This window comes from Oncorhynchus clarkii, chromosome 8 (assembly GCF_045791955.1).
Source record: "Oncorhynchus clarkii lewisi isolate Uvic-CL-2024 chromosome 8, UVic_Ocla_1.0, whole genome shotgun sequence".
NCBI classification, from domain to species: domain Eukaryota; kingdom Metazoa; phylum Chordata; class Actinopteri; order Salmoniformes; family Salmonidae; genus Oncorhynchus; species Oncorhynchus clarkii.
The window spans coordinates 37377859-37399863 of NC_092154.1; the positions used below are offsets into that span (position 1 = coordinate 37377859).

The following is a 22005-nucleotide window of genomic DNA, read 5'->3' on the forward strand; positions in this document are numbered from 1 at the left end:
TTGTATTACCTTGTAAATTAAGGTATAACGTCCGGTGAGGGTCTACTTCGGGAGAGTCGGTCCACCGAGAGACTGAAGTGGGATGAGTTGAGGCCCCACACATACTTCAGAGAAGTGTCTGATGACCTCCCAGTCACCCCATCCCGATCCCTCGGATAGAGCCCCTCTCCACTCTCACCAATAACCACCATTGAATCTTAGCTATTATGAAAAATGCGGAATAATAATGACTCAGTATGCTCTCTCCTAAGCTGCCCAGAATTCTTATTCATTTTACAATTTTTATTTTCCCTTGTGAAATTATTATGCAGAAAGTGAAGCACAGAGATAGAAATACCCCCCCCCCCCGTATTTCTGTTCCCCTAACCCCATCCAGACTGAAACTTGGGGGACTGTTTGACCCACAGGCCACAGAGGGTTGCCATTGATTTTAGGGAAAGGCTTCAAGTCAGTTTATAGACACATTTATTCTGATCCCCCTTCACTTGTTACCTTGGCAACAACTGCTCTTTCCTGGGGTCCTCACAAAACGACACACACACACACACACACACACACACACACACCCCGACACACACACATATGCACGCACACATGTACAGACACACAGGCACGCCAGCATGCACACACATGACAACACACACAAACCCGCACACATTACACACCCTTTTGTCGTCATCTTAATTATTATAACGTAATTGTACAAATCCTATTTTCCCCCTGCAGTCAATGACATAGTCCAACAAATCCTGACACATCCTTAAAGCGGTTTCACAAAAATCCCTGATAATCTGAAAGACGGAATTTAGGATTCAAAACAAGGCCTTGGGTAAGTGAAGAGCATCAAGTACAAACTCGGATTATTGCTTGTAGCTTCTTTCTCTCCTTTCCCCTTCTCTCACATCTCCTCTCCTCTCTCCCTCATCTCCTTCCTCCATCTCCTTCAGCTCCCTCCCTTAATCCGCCTACCTCTCTCTCTCTCTCTCTCTCTCTCTCTCTCTCGCTCTCTCTCTCTCGCTCTCTCTGTCTCTCTGTCTTGCCGGTAATGGCATTCTACTGGTAGCCATCTGACCCTTCCCATGGTAATATCCTCTGGAGGTACAGCCTCTCTGATGTAGGCAGTTTAGAATCCACCCTTGGGAGGTACGGCCTCTCTCCTCTGAGTTGTTAAGAATGCATAACTCCTCTCAGTGGAGTTCCATTGGCTATCACTCCAGAGATGCAACAATGGGCCATGAACCTCATTCTGTACTTATCTCTCTCTCTCCTTGTGTTATTATTGTTCTATATCTTTCTCTGGGTTGTTAGTAAGGGTCGTAGGTAAACATTTCACTGTTAGTCTACACCTATTGTTCACGAAGCATGTGGCAAATAAAATTGGATTTGATTTTAATGAGATGACCGAGGCGACAGTGTGACGCCATTGCCACTGATATTATTACAACAGTTTATCAGCAAAGAAACACATGCAGACGAATGGATGCAATTTAGCCATTGGTCAGGGAATTAAAATTCAGAGTGCACCATAATTCATGCAGTGTTGTAGTAATACGTTTAAAGTGAGATATGAATGACCAGAGAGCCGTGGAGAATTCCATATTTGGCTTGAAATTGTGCCCAAATATGCCTGACGGATTCTTTGGCGGTTTCAAATAGTTTTCCAACTGAATGTACACATTCCTATGAGATTGGACATAACAAAACATTTATTTGGCGTCAAAAGCAACAGTTGCCAGTTGTGACGGTGTGCATTGTTAGCGGTCTGTCTTCTCTGCACTTAGAACAAGAGCATCACAGAGGGGCAGTGACCGTTGGCCGTTAAACGGTTGAAATGGCAGTTAGCTTATCATTTAGAGCGGCGAGCCAGCAACTGGGGAGTTGCCAGTTCAAATCCCGGGTCGGACGGGGGATAAAAGTGAGCTGGTATCAGATGCTGTTGCCTGCTGTTGTGTCCTTGAGCTAGACACTTAACTCGCCGTAAACAACTGCTCCACGAGCGACCTCTCCAACATGTACGTGTGTCCTTCAGAGGGGTTCGGATGAAGTGGAAGTCAAGTTTTGTCTGGACCTTGTGTACATTCCACCCAAATACTACAATTTATGTTGTTGTTTACCATAGCAATTACTGGAGTGAATCATGCCAACAATCGTTATGTTAAAGTCTCCTTTGCTCCTTTTGTAGCAGCTGTAGCCAGAATGCAACACTCAGACAGGCCAAGGCCATGACAGCACTTTGCGACTCTGCAAAGAAAAGGCCATATCTCAGACTGGCCAATAAAAAATAAAAGATTAAGATGGGCAAAAGAACACAGACACTGGACAGACGGACTCTGCCTAGAAGGCCAGCATCTCGGAGTCACCTCTTCACTGTTGACGTTGAGACAGGTGTTTTGCTGGTACTATTTAATGAAGCTGCAAGTTGAGGACTTGCAGTGAGTGAGGCGTCTGTTTCTCAAACTAGTCACTGTATTTGTCCTCTTGCTCAGGTGTGCATCGGGGCCTCCCACTCCTCTTTCTATTCTGGTTAGAGCCAGTTTGCGATGTTCTGTGAAGGGAGTAGTACACATCGTTTTACGAGATCTTCAGTTTCTTGGCAATTTCTCACATGGAATAGCCTTCATTTCTCAGAACAAGAATAGACTGACGAGTTTCAGAAGAAAGTCATTGTTTCTGGCCATTTTGAGCCTGTAATTGAATCCACAAATGCTGATGCTCCAGATACTCAATTAGTCTAAAGAAGGCCAGTTTATTGCTTCTTTAATCTGAACAACAGCTTTCAGCATTCTAACATAATTGCAAAAACATTTTTTTTGCTGATAATGGGCTTCTGTACGCCTATGTAGTTATTCAATAAAAATAATTTACAACATTAACAAAATCTATATTATTTCTGATCAATTTTATGTTATTTTAATGGACAAAATATGTGCGTTTCTTTCAAAAACAAGGACATTTCTAACTGACCCCAAACCTTTGAACGCTATTGCAGCTGACTGATGGATGGCCGGGCATTCGTGGGATTGAGTCAGTTTCTGTGTTAACATGGACTCTTATTAACAACGTGATGAAGGTTTGTTGACAAGGTGTTGTAGAAAACAATGAATAGAATGGGCTTGGAACCTCTAACCCTGGCCATTTGACAGGTAAACTCATGGGTACACTCGCAATGGCTGCCTGGTATTGTGATGCAATCATTTCCACTGTAATGTAGAATCGTCATTAAAATTATGTTTACTGATGTGGCTTATGCAATGTTATGTATTTTTTGTAATGTCAGTTGAGTTGAATCAACAAATCACAGCACATATTGATGGGTACACTTCCTGCTTTTACTTCTTGCTTTGCTCCTATATGGGTACACTCGCAATAGTCCAAGTCGGTATTAGATAGAACGTCGTGGCCCCGCGCGCCTGTGGAGAAAACAACTTGTGGTTACCTAGGTTACTCTATTGGCTCACAGAAAAAAAGATAAAAAAATTCAAAAGCAATTTCCTTGCTGTCTGCTTGTTTTAATCAATTACAGAACCACATTTAAGAAGATTTCAACCTGTATAAAGATTCCTTTTCAACATTGCCTGCTCTCTAACATTCTCATTACTTAGAAAAATGTAATTTTGTAGGGCCTCCCAAATGCCCCACTCTTCTTCAATGGCGAAGTTGCTGTATATTGGTGGGAACGGGAACACGCTGTCATACACATCGATCTAGAGCCTCCCAAACATGCTTATGGGTGACATTTCTGGTGAGCAGTGTTGGGTGGGCTACTTTCTAAATGTAATCCGTTACAGTTACTAGTTACCTGTCCAAAATTGTAATCAGTAACGTAATTTATGGATTACCAAACTCAGTAACGTAATCTGATTACATTCAGTTACTTTTAGATGTAAAAATGTATGTTACCAGGGATAAATCAATGTTAAAGTTTACATAGCTGGCCATATATGGATGTTACATTTTACTTTATGGGTTGGTTATGTAGGCTTTCTACCACATACAATAATACGATAAAATTATATCTTTACATTAAAAACCAAAGTCTATAAGAATTCCAGTCATTCCAATTAATGTTGTGCCCCTTGATCATCAAGAATAGGATCTGGAAATAAGGAAGTATAGATTAACCAAAATTACCTGACCATACCTAAGGATAATTAAGGATTTATAAGACAGCCCTACTCTGTTGTTTATGATTTTATTGTCATGGAGGACTGACTGGGCTCATTGAAACGAGTTGAAAGATCAATGCTGCGCTCATGGAATGGCATGCTTTGAGCACTACTGAAAAGTGCTATTTACATGTGAAAAATGAATGCCAAATGCTGCATTTGCTATAGGCCTATTGTTTACCTTACTGTTGGTGACACTTTGATATCTTGATAATGTGCAGCTGTTTAAAGGGAAAATCCACAGATGAAACAACAACAAAACGGTCGCCCCACCTCTGTTTTGGGAAAAAGCTGAGGGATGGGCCTGGAGAAATGTAACCCCTCTCAGATTAATAGAGAGTTGTGGATGCAAGGACTGACCAATCATGATATCCAAATGATTGTTTTAACCATGTTATGAGGCTATACAGTGTTTGTTTACATTTACAATCATTGGAGATGGGTTCTGGGTTCTCATGGAGTGTGACAGTTGAACTAAGCTCATGAAGCAATTCTAAGTTATATTCTTCGAAGAATCAAATCATTTTTATGTCCAAAAATGGATGTAGCAACTACAGATTGCCACTTCAAGTCTTTCAAAAGTGTGCGAGTTTGAACATGTCCATTAGGTCTATGGATAAAAGCAATTTATCAGCGTGAATTAGATTGAGCAATAAAAGCTCCACTTTCATTCCATAGGCTGGGATCTGCACTGTGCTGCTGTTGCAAGAGCGCATTTTTCACTGGCTGTCCACTGGTTTCAAAAACAATGATTGATAGGCAGCTTAAACTTCTTGAATTCAACCATTATTGGGGTCAAATACACACAGATTTGTGAACAGCCATCCACAACAACCACACTCTGTAAGGCACAAATAGCTAGATGAGAGAGCAGCAGCGTGAGTCACATCAATGCGCTATGTAGATAACAATAATAAGTGATATCAGTGTCACTGTAGACTACACCACTGCTGTCAGCCATACCTCCAAGCCTTTATTCAAGTTGGATAATCTTTGGATGCCGACAGCAGTTGCACCATTGGAAAACATAGCTTGGACTGTAGCCTACAAAAGCTTATTCCTGCTTTTTCCCGTGATCCATCAAACACATTTGGTGTGTCACCATTGTGGTCACTGATTTGTAGCCAGAATCACTCAGATGGAACAAACTTAAACTAGCGCCTTTTTTCAATGCTGATTTGAATATCATTGAGAAAACAGAAGTGTCAAATATATTATTTTGCAAACCTCCTTTCTGAATTTAAAAGTAATCCTCGAAGTAATCATCTAGTTTTTCAAAAGTATCTAATCTGATTACAATATTTTTGCTGGTAACGTAACAGATTAGTCACTTTTTTTTGTAATCCCTTACATGTAATGGATTACATGGAATCCTTTACTCCCCAACGCTGCTTGTTAGTATGCAAGCCATGGAAGAACTGGGACATTTTCAGCTTCCAGGAATTGTGTACGGATCATTGCGACATGGGGCTGTGCATTATCATGCTGAAACTTGAGGTGATGGCGGTGGATGGCACAACAATGGGCCTCAGGATCTCGTCAAGGGTATCTCTGTGCATTTAAATTGCCACTGGTAAAATGCAATTGTGTTTGTTGTCTGTTGCTTATGCCTGCCCATACTACAAACCCACCGCCACCATGGGGCACTCTGTTCACAATGTTGACATCAGCAAACCGCTCGACCACACAACGCCATACACACTGTCTGTCATTTGCCCGGTACATCCATGAAGAGCACACTTCTCCAGTGTGCCAGTGGCCATCGAAGGTGAACATTTGCCCACTGCAGTCAAGTCAAGGCCCGGTTGAGGACTACGAGCACGCATGTGAGCTTCCCTGAGACGTTTCTGACAGTTTGAACAAAAATGATTTGGTTGTGAAAGCCCACAGTTTCATCAGCTGTCCAGGTGGCTGGTCTTAGACGATCCTGCAGGTGAAGCAGCCTGATGTGGAGGTCCTGGGCTTATTGATCCCAGCATAAGGTGCACTTGTGCAATGATCATGCTGTTTAATCCGTTTGTTGATATGCCACACCTGTCAGGTGGATGGATTATTTTGGCAAAGGAGAAATGCTCACTAGAACGGATGTAAACAAAGTTGTGCACAAAATTTGAGAAAGAAGCTTTTTGTGCATATGGAACATTTCTGGGATCTTTTATTTCAGCTCATGAAACATGGGACCAACACTTTACATGTTGCATTTATATTTTTGTTCAGTATAAATGTCTTACCTGTGATGTTTTCCATACACATAGCTACGTGTAGCCTACTTGGACAACGGGTCCCCACATTTCCCACTCTACCACGCCGAATAGCCTGAAGCCCCAGGGCTCTTCTCGCAGCTGCTATTTCCCTACGTGGGAGCATCGGGATTGTGGACATTGAACAACAACAGCAGCGTTTCGGCACGTTTTGTTATTTCTGTATAACAAAAAAAATCTGCGACTACGACGAAGTTGTCTCTTTTACAATGTGGGTCAATTTGAAATAATGTTAAATATTCTCCCAATTTGTGGACAAATCGAAAGGTTATTAAGGGGACTACAGTCATTTGGCTGGCCAATTACCGTTATCCAAAATACCATGACCGTCAGAGCCCTAGCTTAGAGACACCAGCCATACAGTACTGGAAGTACAGTCAACATAATGCCTAACATAAGCACCACACACACACACACACACACACACACACACACACACACACACACACACACACACACACACACACACACACACACACACACACACACACACCATTGTGTCGTGATGTCCAGTTCTATATCCATATGCAGATCTATTCAAATGTCCCTGTCTGATCCCTATAGCACACAGAGCCGTGTCTCTGTCTCTCTCTTCCTCCTCCTATTCCTGTCCCGATATAGCCTCCATAAAACTACAATATTATCCGATTAGCTTGTCTCTCTTCCAGGGTTTCTCATAAAGCCCTGTTATAGAGCTGGAATGGAGCTTTTGGTGGAAAGACAATGAGATACACAGATGTACAGTACATCTAAATCCATTTGAATCGAGCACCGAGCAGAAACCACTGGTCTGACTTGACATACCTTTGGCGTCTTGGTGCATTTTCCGTTCCTGGCGTCCTTGATATAGGCGATGTCCAGGAGATCAGTGTCCTTTAAGAAACCAACAGAAATAGAAGAGTACGTTTCAGTCACATGTGGGTTCACTGACTGTATGGTTGATTATGTACCGATAAAACATTATGCTATACAATGGTATCACCCTTTATCAGCCACCCCAAAAATGCAATAAAAATGATTAGTATAGCCCAACGTTGGGCTGTAGCGTGAAATCGAATGCTACAACTGGATGAATCATGATGAAAGATAATGTTGTTGAAAGCCTGGACAGAGGATAAGTGCAGGCAAATATTTCCTAATATACCTTTCTGGTGGAGGAGCTTCAGCATGGAACAGGTTTGTGTGTGTGTGTGTGTGTGTGTGTGTAACATTGATGACGCAGCAACAGTCTGCTGAGGAACGGTCGTACCATAGTGAGTTTCTGTCCACTCCATTAAGTATAACCTGTCTCCCATTTCCAGAACGGGATAATCATAGCTTTATTTGCCTCGTAAAATAGTAAATAAATCAAACTGTGTGTTACATCTCTCATAAAGCTGTGATTGAGACTTTAGGACAACACCTTCTTATTCTAGATCATTTGGGGGAAAAAGCCTCTGTTCATAACTTTAACTTGTCTTAAATATTTTATGATAGCCAATAACCTGTCCTCCTACTGGCCTATTTGGTTTTCAACCTCGCGTGGTTGCGAGGGATTTTCCCAGTCCACATGTGTCATTTATTTCTTAATACACATTCACTTTAGAAAAATGATCATTTTTTAAAAATAAGCTAGACACAAGATAGTTAAGGAGCGTCTGTTATATATATTTTTTTTTATAGGTTTAGGCTAGAGCAGTGGTGATGCCTGGAGAAATGAGCATACTCAGATTATTGCGCAAAATTACCCAAACAGGAAAGGCACTGTCACGTTCTGACCTATTTCCTTTGTTTTGTATTTATTTAGTATGGTCAGGGCGTGAGTTGGGTGGGCAGTCTATGTTTGATTTTCTATGATTTGGGTATTTCTATGTTTCGGCCTAGTATGGTTCTCAATCAGAGGCAGGTGTCATTAGTTGTCTCTGATTGAGAATCATACTTAGGTAGCCTGGGTTTCACTGTGTGTTTGTGGGTGATTGTTCCTGTCTCTGTGTTTTGCACCAGACAGGGCTGTTTTTGGTTTTCCACATTTGTTGTTTTGTAGTGTTCGTGTTTATCCTTTCTGTTATTAAACATGAATCAATATAATCACGCTGCTTTTTGGTCCGCCTCTACTTCACCACAAGAGAACCGTTACAGGCGCCCTATTTCAGGTTTCACTCTCAACAAAATGTATTTATTTTTTAAATAGAAAAACAACAATAGTCAGATGTTCTAATTCCACAAGAATGATTAAAGCACATCAGGAGACCATTTCGGATGTCTGAGAGTGTAGTTGCCCTTTAATTCAATTGGGCACCTAGCAAGAGTACATTTGGCTGGCGGTCTTTCTGTACTGTACAATGTAGGCCTGCAGTGTACATGATGTAATGGCAGAGTTTGCCCTCTCAATTGATACAAATCATCCTGAAATCACTCTGCCAGGCAGGCCTACTTTGCAGTCAGCATTAAATTGGGAAGATTTTTTGGGGGAAAGCCATTAGAAATGTTTATTCAAACAGTGCATTATGACTGAACTGCACATCGCAAAGATTCAACCAAGACTTCGGACCAAACTTTTTCAATACCTGGTTGGCATACCCAGTGGTTGCATTTATTGGTAGATATCACAAGATGAAAGGTCTTTCTTAACTACACCACTGGCTACCGATGTCGTTACTCTGTGAGCTGCTCCCATGTGACAACCAGTGGAGAGCTGCGCACGCTTGCTGCGATATTACACTCAAGGCACGCATGCCAATATTTCACATGCTTGACCATTGTGTAGCCTGCTTCCTGCATTACTTCTCTATTGCAATACATCATTGGTACCTCCGCTACACTACTTTGATACAGTACGCATCAATGGGCATGCAGATCAGAGTATACGCAATGCCCACTGAACAAAAAGTGGGTATAGCCCCCACTACACCACTGTGCTAGAGCCTAAAGGGCTCTCCACCGTGATTTCACAGTCTACGCACAAAGAGCTAAGGAGCCCCATTTCCATCGCGTTCCACTCATTCAACACACAAACCGCATAGAGAGCTTTGCAAACGAAGCTCCGTCAGATAGACTGTGTGGAGCGCTTAAGGCCCGTGCATCTGACAGAGAGAGAGAGAGAGGAACAATGCTATCTGACTGGACGTTTTTGCTCTGTTTTGGTGGAATTCTCCACTCTGTCTGGCCTACATTCCACTCCTGCGTTCTGTACAGAACATATTTATTAAAATAGGCTATAGCAAAAAGGAATCGGCAAATTATTCGGAATGTCACTTGTGTGCTGCCCTGCTGTGTGCTGCGAGACTCTGTTCTGCGCGGACCCCAGTCAAGTTCAAATAGGCTGAGCCAGATCCATATATAGAGAGTTAGGCCAACGAGCGTGAAAATTCAGTGTCACTTTCTCCTCCATAGCCGTTTCTGAGTGATAATGAATGCTTCCGCGTTGTGATGTTTATTTATGATAGTTTTCAATGCCTATGAAGATGTCCAGTGAAAGAAGATGTGCAATTTGCCGACACCACTACGTCGTAAAGACTTGGACACACAGTACGGCGAATGCTAATCAATAACAACGTCTGTTCAATTCCCAGGGAACTGTCAGAGGCAGGCATCAGCAACATTTTCAAAAAATAAAGTTCTATATGGGCGCGAACATAGCAGACCTGGCCTAACTCTTTAGGAACACCTGCTCTGCCCATGACGCAGACTGACCAGGTGAATCCAGATGACAGCTATGATCCCTTATTGATGTCACCTGTTAAATCCACTTCTGTCAGTGTAGATGAAGGGGAGGAGACGGGTTAAAGAAGGATTTTGAAGCCTTGAGACAATTTGAGACATGGATTGTGTATGTGTGCCATTCAGAGAGTGGATGGGCAAGACAAAAGATAGAAGTGCCTTTGAACGGGGGTATGGTAGTAGGTGACAGCGGCACCGGTTTGAGTGTGTCAGGAACTGCAACGCTGCTGGGTTTTTCACGCATGTATCAAGAATGGTCCACCACCCGAAGGACATCCAGCCTGTCACGCCCTGGTCGAAGTATTTTGTGTTTATCTTCATGTATTTGGTCAGGCCAGGGTGTGGCATGGGTTTTTGTATGTGGTGTGTATGTATGGGGATTGTAGCTAGTGGGGTGTTCTAGCTAAGTCTATGGCTGTCTGAAGTGGTTCTCAATCAGAGGCAGGTGTTTATCGTTGTCTCTGATTGGGAACCATATTTAGGCAGCCATATTCTTTGAGTGTTTTGTGGGTGATTGTCCTTAGTGTCCTTGTTTCTGTCGCGGTGTTAGTTTGCACCAGTTTAGGCTGTTTCGGTTTTCACATTACGTTTATTGTTTTTGTACAGTTTGTGTTTCTTCATTATTAAATAAACATGGATTGCAATAGCCACGCTGCATTTTGGTCCGACTCTACTTCACCCAAAGAAAGCCGTTACACAGCCAACTTGACACAACAGTGGGAAGCATTGGAGTCTACATGGGCCAGTATCCCTGTGGAACACTTTCGACGCCTCGCACACACACACACACACACACACACACACACCTTGTAGAGTCCAATAGAGGCTGTTCATTTTTTAAATATAAAAAAAAAATACTCCTTTCCCCCCCATTTTCCTGGTATCCAATTGGTAGTTACATTCTTGTCTCATCGCTGCAACTCCTATACGGAGTCGGGAGAGGCGAAGGTCGAGAGCCGTGTGTCCTCGGAAACACAACCCAGCCAAGCTGCACAGCTTCTTGACACAATGTCCTCTTAACCCGGAAGCCTGCCGCACCAATGTGTCGGAGGAAACACTGTACACCTGGTGACGTGTCAGCGTGCACTGTGCCCGGCCCGCCACAGGAGTTTCTAGTGCGCGATGGGACAAGGACATCCCTGCCAGCCAAACTCTCCCCTAAACCGGACGACGCTGGGCCAATTATGCGCCACCCCATGGGTCTCTCAGTCGCGGCCAGCTGCGGCAGAGCTTGGACTCAAACCCAGAATCCAATTGAGGCTGTTCTGAGGGCAACTCAAAATTATGAAGGTGTTCCTTTATTTGTTATCTCAACCGTACCCTAACCACTGCTCATCGTGTCGAGTGTTTCATGTCCCAGTAAACTAGGGTTGGGCGATATATTACGATAGCATAGTCTATCGACAATGATTGACAGCCCTCGTCAATGGTGATGTCATCGTGATGTGACAGATAATGGTTTAGCCCAGGGTCATATACACTGAGTGTACAAAACATAACAGAACTGTGTGTGTGTGTGTGTGTGTGTGTGTGTAGGGTAGTGGTTAGGAAACACACAGGGGATTCATTTGGAGAGGATACGGATGTACTGTATGCGTGTCACCCAGCCTAGAAACACTAACTCACCGTCTTACAATAACACACTCACGTGTGCAATTTGGCCATAAGTACAAATCTCCCCAGGTGGACTGAAATCCTGCCAAAAAGAGGATTCACACAGACACAAACTCATCCGCACACACACACACAGTGAAAATGTACCTGTGAGCTATCGACTCAACGGCTACTTCCCTCCTTCTCTCCTCACACAAACACAATTTATTTTTGTTACAAACAACGCTTGCTTTGTATTATGTATTTTTTCACAATTGTAAACATTGTGCTTGGTATCATGAATAGACCAGACGCCAGTCTGGTAATAGTAACCTATCACTTAGGCCTACTGTGTTTAGAAATAAATGCTATTTGTCTTCTCTTCGATCGGTAACACCAATACTGGAGTGTATTCATTCCACCTAACAGTCGCAAAATGTTTCTACTGGACAAATTCAGGTACTTCCCTCCCCATTTCTTCCGCTTGCTTCTGTTGAAGAAACGTTTTGCAACAGAACCGGCAGAATGAATACACTATGAGGGGTACACGCGCCAGTCAAGCTCACAACTTTATCCACAGGTTTCCCGCCTCTGGTTATTTGGTTTCTCCCATTTCGGGGTGTTTTCATTGTTTATTAGAAACGCTAATGTTAATATGCAAATGTTGTCTTTGTTTTGATGAACGTGTTAATTGTTGGCCATTGTTGTGTATATTGGGCAACAGTATTGACTTTCAAACATGTTATCACTGTTTAAATACGAAATATTTTATATTATATGCTAGACTACCTGTTTAAAGGACAAGTTAACCTATTTGTAACTGTAAAGGAGTGTGTAACTGGCTTCAAGGAAGGCGCAGGAGAGCAGAAATGGGTAGCAAACGGAGCCCTTTATTGAGGTGAACAAAAACATGGTACTCAGAAAACTAAACACACACAGGGTACAATAACTCGGGGGCAAAACAGCCTGGAGTACACATATAACAATTCCACACATAGACACGGGGGAAACAGATGGTTATATGCAAGACGAGTAATGAAGGAATGCAAACCAGGTGTGCGGGAAAAAACAAGACAAAACAAATGGAAAATGAACGGTGGATCGGCGATGGCTAGAAGACCGGTGACGTCGACCGCCAAACGCCGCCCGAACAAGGGGATGGACCGACCTCGGCGGTCTTCTAACACAACTTTTTTATGTTAATTAAATGTTATAGAAGTGTCCAGAAATTGAAATTGTGTCATTTTTTACTTTATCCGCAATGTTTCATTCCATTTTGTTTTGACTTGAGCGATACTTCTCCGTGTGCGAGCTCGCACGTGCTTTCTCATTCCCATTGTGGTGACATAAAGCCTGCGCGTGCACGCACACGGAACGTTGCCGATCAAGCTTGAAATGACACAATTTAACGTGAACAAAATCTAAAGACCTGCATAATGAGAGCGTTGCCATTTCTAAAAGGACATATTTGGAGCCTTCGTTCGTGTTTTATCTGTGCAACTGCAGAACGAGCACGAGGAAGTATATCGCTGGTGGTGTAAGTTTCTCCAAACCAAGTGAAATCGCAAAAAGTGTCTGGACACTTTAATAACATGTCTTTTTTTTTGGGGGGGGGGGGGTTAAAAAAAAGTGAATTTGTCCTTTAAAGGTGTTAATGGTTTGTGCCAGGGTTATGCCGGTGCTCCTCATTCTAATAGGGCTGTTCGTGCAGGTAACATGTTATAGCACGCAAACTCTGAATCCAGTCTTCTCATCACCTGCACAGTTATGAACACCACCCACTGTTGCACTTGACCTCTGACTGTGTCTGAACTGTTGCTGTTCTAAAACCAACTAAATAATGTAGGCTTCCTGGTCTCTCGCTATTTCTCTCTCTCTCGCTTTGTCTAATCTCTTTCTACTTTTGATGTGGTTCTTTGTAGCTTACTTGGTAGAGCGTGGCACATGTAACGCCAGGGTAGTGGGTTTGATTCCCGGGACCACCCATACTTAGCAAGCAAGTCTGTAAGTCGCTTTGGATAAAAGCATCTGCTAAATGGCTTATATTATTAAACCATTCCGTTGTCTTCTCCACATGCCATCTGTACTTGTTGGACAGTGTTGTGCTAATGACATGGTGAGTAAGCGAGTGCACATGTTTGTGTATGTTAGCTCAGCTGGATGACTGGAGGTCAATGGGGCAAACCATTACAGACCCAAGCCTTACTCTCAACGAAGCACATATCGCTCTCTCTATCTCTGCTCTCTCTCTCTATTTCTCTGCCTTTCCCTCCCCTCCCCTCTCAGGCCTTGTTAGTGAAAGAAGGACATGAGATAGGAACCACATTATGATTTAAATATGCCTCTCCCCACCAGGGCTCTCACTAACCACATCTTAAATACCACTGCACCACCACTCCAAATGGAGGTCTAGACCGCACTTACAATCCATTATTGATACACTAGAGTCGGGCGAGGCCCTTTTCAGTTCCATGTTCCATTTTAGAGTTCCATGTTCCATGGAGGCAACAGAAGACCACACAGTCTCAGCTAGGCTGAAAGCATCGGGATGTTACTCAAAATGGGGGCACTGAAATATTCACAGTACATACTGTTGAGGCATTGAAGGCAGGCTGACATGGACAAGTGATTAAAATAACAGGTGCCCACACAATTAAATATACATTTTTGTGACTTAGAAGATGTTCTTATGCAAAGTGATTTACAATGAGCTCATTTAAGGTAGGTAAAGCAACCACCAATTGAAAGTAAATCAAATCCCATGAAATCTAATCATGTATCCTTCCACACTACAAATAACCATGGAGATATTTCTTCGGGGCCAGAAATGACAATTGTGATTGGTGGAAAGCAAGATACAGAAGTATCACAAGTCATTTGCTTTCACTGACCAACGTCACAAGAACGAGAAGCAGCCGTCACAGAGTCCACGTAGCCTCAACTTTGGCCTCTCTGCACCAAGCCACTGCCAAGTCAAATGGCAAGGGAGAGAGAAGGAGCTAAGGAAGGAGCCTACCTTTCTATCATCTTATTTCACGCTAATTTGCTAAAATGGTGTCTTTGAAACGAGCTGTATTATGATTATGTGTTAAACGCTGTCTGCGTCTTAAAATAGCACACTATTCCCTACATAGTGCACTACTTTTGACCAGAGCCCTCCACTCTACAGTTCCTGGTTAAAAATAGTGCACACCTGAGAAAGGGAATAGGGTGCCATTTGGGAGTCTGGACCTCCACTCATAGCAGTCAACATTACATCAGGCTGGTGATCCACGGGGTCACTCTTTCACTCTCAAAGAATGTGCAATGACTATTTCTCTCTCTCTCTCTCTCTCTCTCTCTCTCTCTCTCTCTCTCTCTCTCTCTCTCTCTCTCTCTCTCTCTCTCTCTCTCTCTCTCTCTCTCTCTCTCTCTCTCTCTCTCTCTCTCTCTCTCTCTCTCTCTCTCTCTCTCTCTCTCTCTCTCTCTCTCTCTCTCTCTCTCTCTCTCTCTCTCTCTCTCTCTCTCTCTCTCTCTCTCTCTCTCTCTCTCGATGTGGGAGATTGAGGCCGTTAGGTGGAGAATGAACCTGGCTAAGCGGTGAACTAACTTGCTGCGACCAGGATGTTTGAGTTCAAAATGGCACCCTATTCCCTATAGTGTAATACTTTTGATCAGGTTCCATAGGCATAAACAAATGACTGACACATGCAGAAACGACCAACCATAAACACAGTTTATTAGGTACACCACCCCGGATCGTTCCTACAGACGGTGTGTCACGTGGCTATATAAAGTAGGTAGGCATCGAGGCATTCAGTTACTGTATCTGAACTTTGAGCGTAGTCCAGTATGATCGTCGGTGCCTGGCGTGCCGGATCCAGTCTCTCAGAAACGGCCATCCCTCCTGCGCACCAAGGTTTACCGAGAATGGTGCGACAAACAAAAAACATCCAGTCAGTGGCAGTCATGATGGCGAAAACAGCTCGTTGACGAGAGAGGTAGAATGAGAATGGCAAGAATCGTGCAAGCTACCAGGCGGGCCACAAACAGACAAATAACGGCCAGTACAACAGTGGTGTGCAGAACGGCATCTCAGAATGCACGACTTGTCGGTCCTTGTCACAGAGGACCACACCGGGTTCCACTCCTATCAGCTAAAAACAAGAAGAAACTGCTCCCGTGGGCACACGATCACCAACACTGGACAATTGAGGAGTGGAAAACCAATGTCTGGTCCAACGAATCCCACTTCCTCTAGCGTCATGCTGATGGCAGAGTCAGGATTTGGCCCATCCTGCCTGATGTCAACGGTACAGACTGTTGGCAGTGGTGTACTGGTGTAGGGAATGTTTTCCTGGCACACGTTACGTCCCCTGATACCAATTAAGCAATGACTGAATGCCATGCCCTCAAGAATTCAGGCTGTTCTGGAGGCAAAGGGGGGGTTCTGACCTGGAACTAGATGGACGAACCCAATAAACTGGCCGCTGAGGGAAGAGTTACAAGACAATGCAGATGTAATAAACATACCTGCTTTGCTTATGTGACGGACATCTCCATTTGAGGAGAACTACAGGAGCCCTTTACTCTACACTCCCTTAACAACGTTTGTTTCCTTTCACGGAGGTGATGGAGACATTCACCAGCCTCTTTTCTCCATCCTTCTCCCCTGTTCTCTCTCCCCCTTGTCTTACATTTCCTCTTTCTTATCACGCATTCTCTCCCCTCTCCTCCCCCTCCCCCTCGGATTCGATCAATTAGTGTGTGTTTGCAGGGGGGGGTCAGAGTTCAACTTCCCATCCTGCCTGTAAAAACCTGTCTTTGAAGTGTCTTTAAGAGGACGGAGCTCCGCAGGAGGGCCTCGTGGAACAGCAGGGCCCCAGGATGAAGCTCCACGGTGGGGCCCAGTGCCCTCGGGCACTACTGCAACACAGGGCTCTCCGCTCTGTGGATTAATGTTGAACTTTTCTTTTCGCAAACTACAATGGTAATTCAGCTCGTTGGTGCAACTTGTACACTGATTTTACGAGAATAAAAAACCCATAATTATCTCTCTCCGCTTACGCTTGACTGGATCTGTCAAACAACTATTCATTTCTATTGGTCTTTTCACATAGATCTGTTCGGTCACTTATCAATCTATTCACACATTGAATTCACGTGGTTTCGTTCTTTCAAATCCCACATCTGTTCCGTTTACATGTCTTGTCCACTCCAAAATGTCTGTCTCTGAGGATATTCATTTGTGCAACAATACAGCCAGGAGAGCATATTAGAATCCCCAACACGTTCAGGAAGCCAGCAGGGCCAGCCAGAGAACCAGGAGAACTGAATGAACATGCTTAACCTGCACTGCCCTGAGGATAACACTCCCTGTGATTCTGTCTGTCTGTGTCCCTCTGTCTCTCTGTGTCTCCCTGCTTCCCTGGGTGTGTGCCTCTGTGTTTCTTTGTCAATAACAAAGCCAGTGATAATATATGAATTGCTTGAGATAACATATGTGCAGATGTTCTGCAGCGCAATCAAGATCGGACTGGTATAGATATAGTTGGCTTTTTTTTCAAGGTGGATGGATGGAGGGAGAGAGAGAGAATAAAGGAATAGGAGTGAGAGATGGAGAGAGGTGACTGAGCATGCCAGGGATGGAGAAAGGGAGAAAGAATAGAGAATGGAGAGGGAATAAAGGAATAGGAGTGAGAGATAGGAGTGAGAGACGGAGAGAGGTAATCAAGCAAGCCAGGGACGGAGGAAGAGAGAAAAAAATAGAGGACGGAGAGGGAGAGAGAGTGGGGGAGAGGGAGAAAGGTAAGCACGTGAGTGAGGGAAGCGTTGCTGACTGCCACAGGGATAGCTAGCAGCATGGTTGACAGCCCCCAGGTTACAAACCGATGTGCGCTCTGCAGGGTTCCTACCAGGGGAGGGAGGGTGTGTGCTTGGGGTAGGGAAATGGGGATTGAGTGAGAGCCTTGGGGTGGTGGGATGGGGGAGAGTTTGAGGGTAGTGGAGAGTGAGAGTGAGGGAGATGGGGAGATTGAATGATTGCTTTACAGGGAAAGAGGAGGAATGATAACAATTTCTTCTGATTTACTGCAGAGTATATAGCGGAGATGGATTCATCTCTTCAGGGTTTGGAAGAATAATACTTTATTTTGATTAAGACAGGACAGATATCAGAATGTTAGCCCATAGAGTGTTGTCAATTCCAACAGTTTCCATTTCACTTAGAAAACTGTGTGACTCTTAAATCACCCAGGGGGCCAAATAGGGCTCTCCTCAGCGCTGACAGGCTAGGCCGACATGCTAGCTCCATACAGTATTAAATAACAGGGTCTATATTGGGCTCTAAAGATACAACTGTCTGTCTGTCTGTCTATCTATCTGTCCTTTCCAAAAATAAGAAGTGACAAACGGACAAGATGTATTCTGGGACAGTCTCCAAACTAGAGGGGCAGCCAGTGGAAAGTCCCCTCGCTGAGAAAGGAACCGATACTAACTGCACCAATACTGACCTGAGAAAGGAACCAATAATGACTGCACCAATACTGACCTGAGAAAGGAACCAATAATGACTACACCAATACTGACCTGAGAAAGGAACCAATACTGACTACACCAATACTGACCTGAGAAAGGAACCAATACTGACTACACCAATACTGACCTGAGAAAGGAACCAATACTGACTACATTATTACTGACCTGAGAAAGGAACCAATACTGACTACACCATTACTGACCTGAGAAAGGAACCAATACTGACCTGAGAAAGGAACCAATACTGACTACATCATTACTGACCTGAGAAAGGAACCAATACTGACTACACCATTACTGACCTGAGACAGGAACCAATACTGACCTGAGAAAGGAACCAATACTGACCTGAGAAAGGAACCAATACTGACCTGAGAAAGGAACCAATACTGACTACACCAATACTGACCTGAGAAAGGAACCAATACTGACCTGAGAAAGGAACCAATAATGACCTGAGAAAGGAACCAATACTGACCTGAGAAAGGAACCATTACTGACCAGAGAAAGGAACCATTACTGACCTGAGAAAGGAACCAACACTGACCTGAGAAAGGAACCAACACTGACCTGAGAAAGGAACCAATACTGACCTGAGAAAGGAACCAATACTGACCTGAGAAAGGAACCAATACTGACTACACCATTACTGACCTGAGAAAGAAACCAATACTGACTACACCATTACTGACCTGAGAAAGAAACCAATACTGACCTGAGAAAGGAACCAATACTGACTACACCAATACTGACCTGAGAAAGGAACCAATACTGACCTGAGAAAGGAACCAATACTGACCTGAGAAAGGAACCAATACTGACTACACCATTACTGACCTGAGAAAGAAACCAATACTGACCTGAGAAAGGAACCAATACTGACTACACCAATACTGACCTGAGAAAGGAACCAATACTGACCTGAGAAAGGAACCAATACCGACTACACCATTACTGACCTGAGAAAGGAAACAATACTGACCTGAGAAAGGAACCAATACTGACCTGAGAAAGGAACCATTACTGACCTGAGAAAGGAACCAATACTAACCTGAGAAAGGAACCAACACTGACCTGAGAAAGGAACCAATACTGATCTGAGAAAGGAACCAATACTGACTACACCATTACTGACCTGAGAAAGGAACCAATACTGACTACACCATTACTGACCTGAGAAAGGAACCATTACTGACCTGAGAAAGGAACCTGAGAAAGGAACCAATAATGACCTGAGAAAGGAACCAATACTGACTACACCATTACTGACCTGAGAAAGGAACCAATACTGACTACACCAATACTGACCTGAGAAAGGAACCAATACTGACCTGAGAAAGGAACCTGAGAAAGGAACCAATACTGACTACACCATTACTGACCTGAGAAAGGAACCAATACTGACCTGAGAAAGGAACCAATACTGACTACACCAATACTGATCTGAGAAAGGAACCAATACTGACTACACCATTACTGACCTGAGAAAGGAACCAATACTGACTACACCATTACTGACCTGAGAAAGGAACCATTACTGACCTGAGAAAGGAACCAATACTGACCTGAGAAAGGAACCAATACTGACCTGAGAAAGGAACCATTACTGACCTGAGAAAGGAACCAATACTGACTACACCATTACTGACCTGAGAAAGGAACCAATACTGACCTGAGAAAGGAACCAATACTGACTACACCATTACTGACCTGAGAAAGGAACCATTAATGACCTGAGAAAGGAACCAATACTGACTACACCATTACTGACCTGAGAAAGGAACCATTACTGACCTGAGAAAGGAACCAATACTGACCTGAGAAAGGAACCAATAATGACCTGAGAAAGGAACCATTACTCACCTGAGAAAGGAACCAATACTGACTACACCATTACTGACCTGAGAAAGGAAGCATTACTGACCTGAGAAAGGAACCAATACTAACCTGAGAAAGGAACCATTACTGACCTGAGAAAGGAACCATTACTGACCTGAGAAAGGAACCATTACTGACCTGAGAAAGGAACCAATACTGACCTGAGAAAGGAACCAATACTGACCTGAGAAAGGAACCAATACTGACCTGAGAAAGGAACCATTACTGACCTGAGAAAGGAACCAATACTGACCTGAGAAAGGAACCAATACTGACCTGAGAAAGGAACCAATACTGACCTGAGAAAGGAACCAATACTGACTACACCATTACTGACCTGAGAAAGGAACCATTAATGACCTGAGAAAGGAACCAATACTGACTACACCATTACTGACCTGAGAAAGGAACCAATACTGACCTGAGAAAGGAACCAATACTGACCTGAGAAAGGAACCAATACTGACTACACCATTACTGACCTGAGAAAGGAACCAATACTGACCTGAGAAAGGAACCATTACTGACCTGAGAAAGGAACCAATACTAACCTGAGAAAGGAACCAACACTGACCTGAGAAAGGAACCATTACTGACCTGAGAAAGGAACCAATACTGACCTGAGAAAGGAACCAATACTGACTACACCATTACTGACCTGAGAAAGGAACCATTACTGACCTGAGAAAGGAACCTGAGAAAGGAACCAATACTGACTACACCATTACTGACCTGAGAAAGGAACCAATACTGACTACACCAATACTGACCTGAGAAAGGAACCAATACTGACCTGAGAAAGGAACCAATACTGACTACACCAATACTGACCTGAGAAAGGAACCTGAGAAAGGAACCAATACTGACTACACCATTACTGACCTGAGAAAGGAACCAATACTGACTACACCATTACTGACCTGAGAAAGGAACCAATACTGACCTGAGAAAGGAACCAATACTGACTACACCATTACTGACCTGAGAAAGGAACCAATACTGACTGAATACTGAATACTGACTACCAATACTGACTACACCAATACTGACCTGAGAAAGGAACCAATACTGAACTGAGAAAGGAACCAATACTGACCTGAGAAAGGAACCAATACTGACCTGAGAAAGGAACCAATACTGACCTGAGAAAGGAACCAATACTGACTGAATACTGAATACTGACTACCAATACTGACTACACCATTACTGACCTGAGAAAGGAACCATTACTGACTACACCATTACTGACCTGAGAAAGGAACCATTACTGACTACACCATTACTGACCTGAGAAAGGAACCATTACTGACTACACCATTACTGACCTGAGAAAAGAACCATTACTGACTACACCATTACTGACCTGAGAAAGGAACCATTACTGACTATACCATTACTGACCTGAGAAAGGAACCATTACTGACTACACCATTACTGACCTGAGAAAGGAACCATTACTGACTACACCATTACTGACCTGAGAAAGGAACCAATAGTGACCTGAGAAAGCTCACATACTGCTACCTTTGTTTTCCGTCTGTCCATCCTCCCTACACTCTCGAACCAGATTCTATCAATACTCAGTGCTACTACTACAGTATTATGACCTGTAAAACGACACAGGGCCCGTAGTCACAAAGTGTCTCAGAGTAGGAGTGCTGAACTAGGATCAGTTTCCCCTTTTACATCATAATGAATAGGTGTGACGTGATATTTGACCAGCACTATATAGCGTCCCAGTCCTCAAACCAAAATCTCTCTGTTTCTCTCTCTCTGGTTCAATGGGCTTTATTGGCATGGGAAACACATGTTTACATTGCCAAAGCAAGTGTCATGGATAGTAAACAGAAGTGAAATAAACAATCAGAAATGAACATCAAACATTACCCTCG

General features: G+C 43.5%; 1 protein-coding gene across 2 annotated transcripts in view; it reads right to left on the reverse strand.

Moving 5' to 3' along the window:
• Positions 1 to 22005, reverse strand: part of LOC139415359 (1-phosphatidylinositol 4,5-bisphosphate phosphodiesterase beta-1-like) — a 435430-nt gene that overhangs the window by 375303 nt on the left and 38122 nt on the right. For both annotated transcript variants that reach the window (XM_071163445.1, XM_071163446.1), the window contains exon 3: positions 7232 to 7300. In XM_071163445.1, the coding sequence (XP_071019546.1) occupies positions 7232 to 7300 (69 nt within the window). The remainder of the gene's footprint in view (positions 1 to 7231; positions 7301 to 22005) is intronic.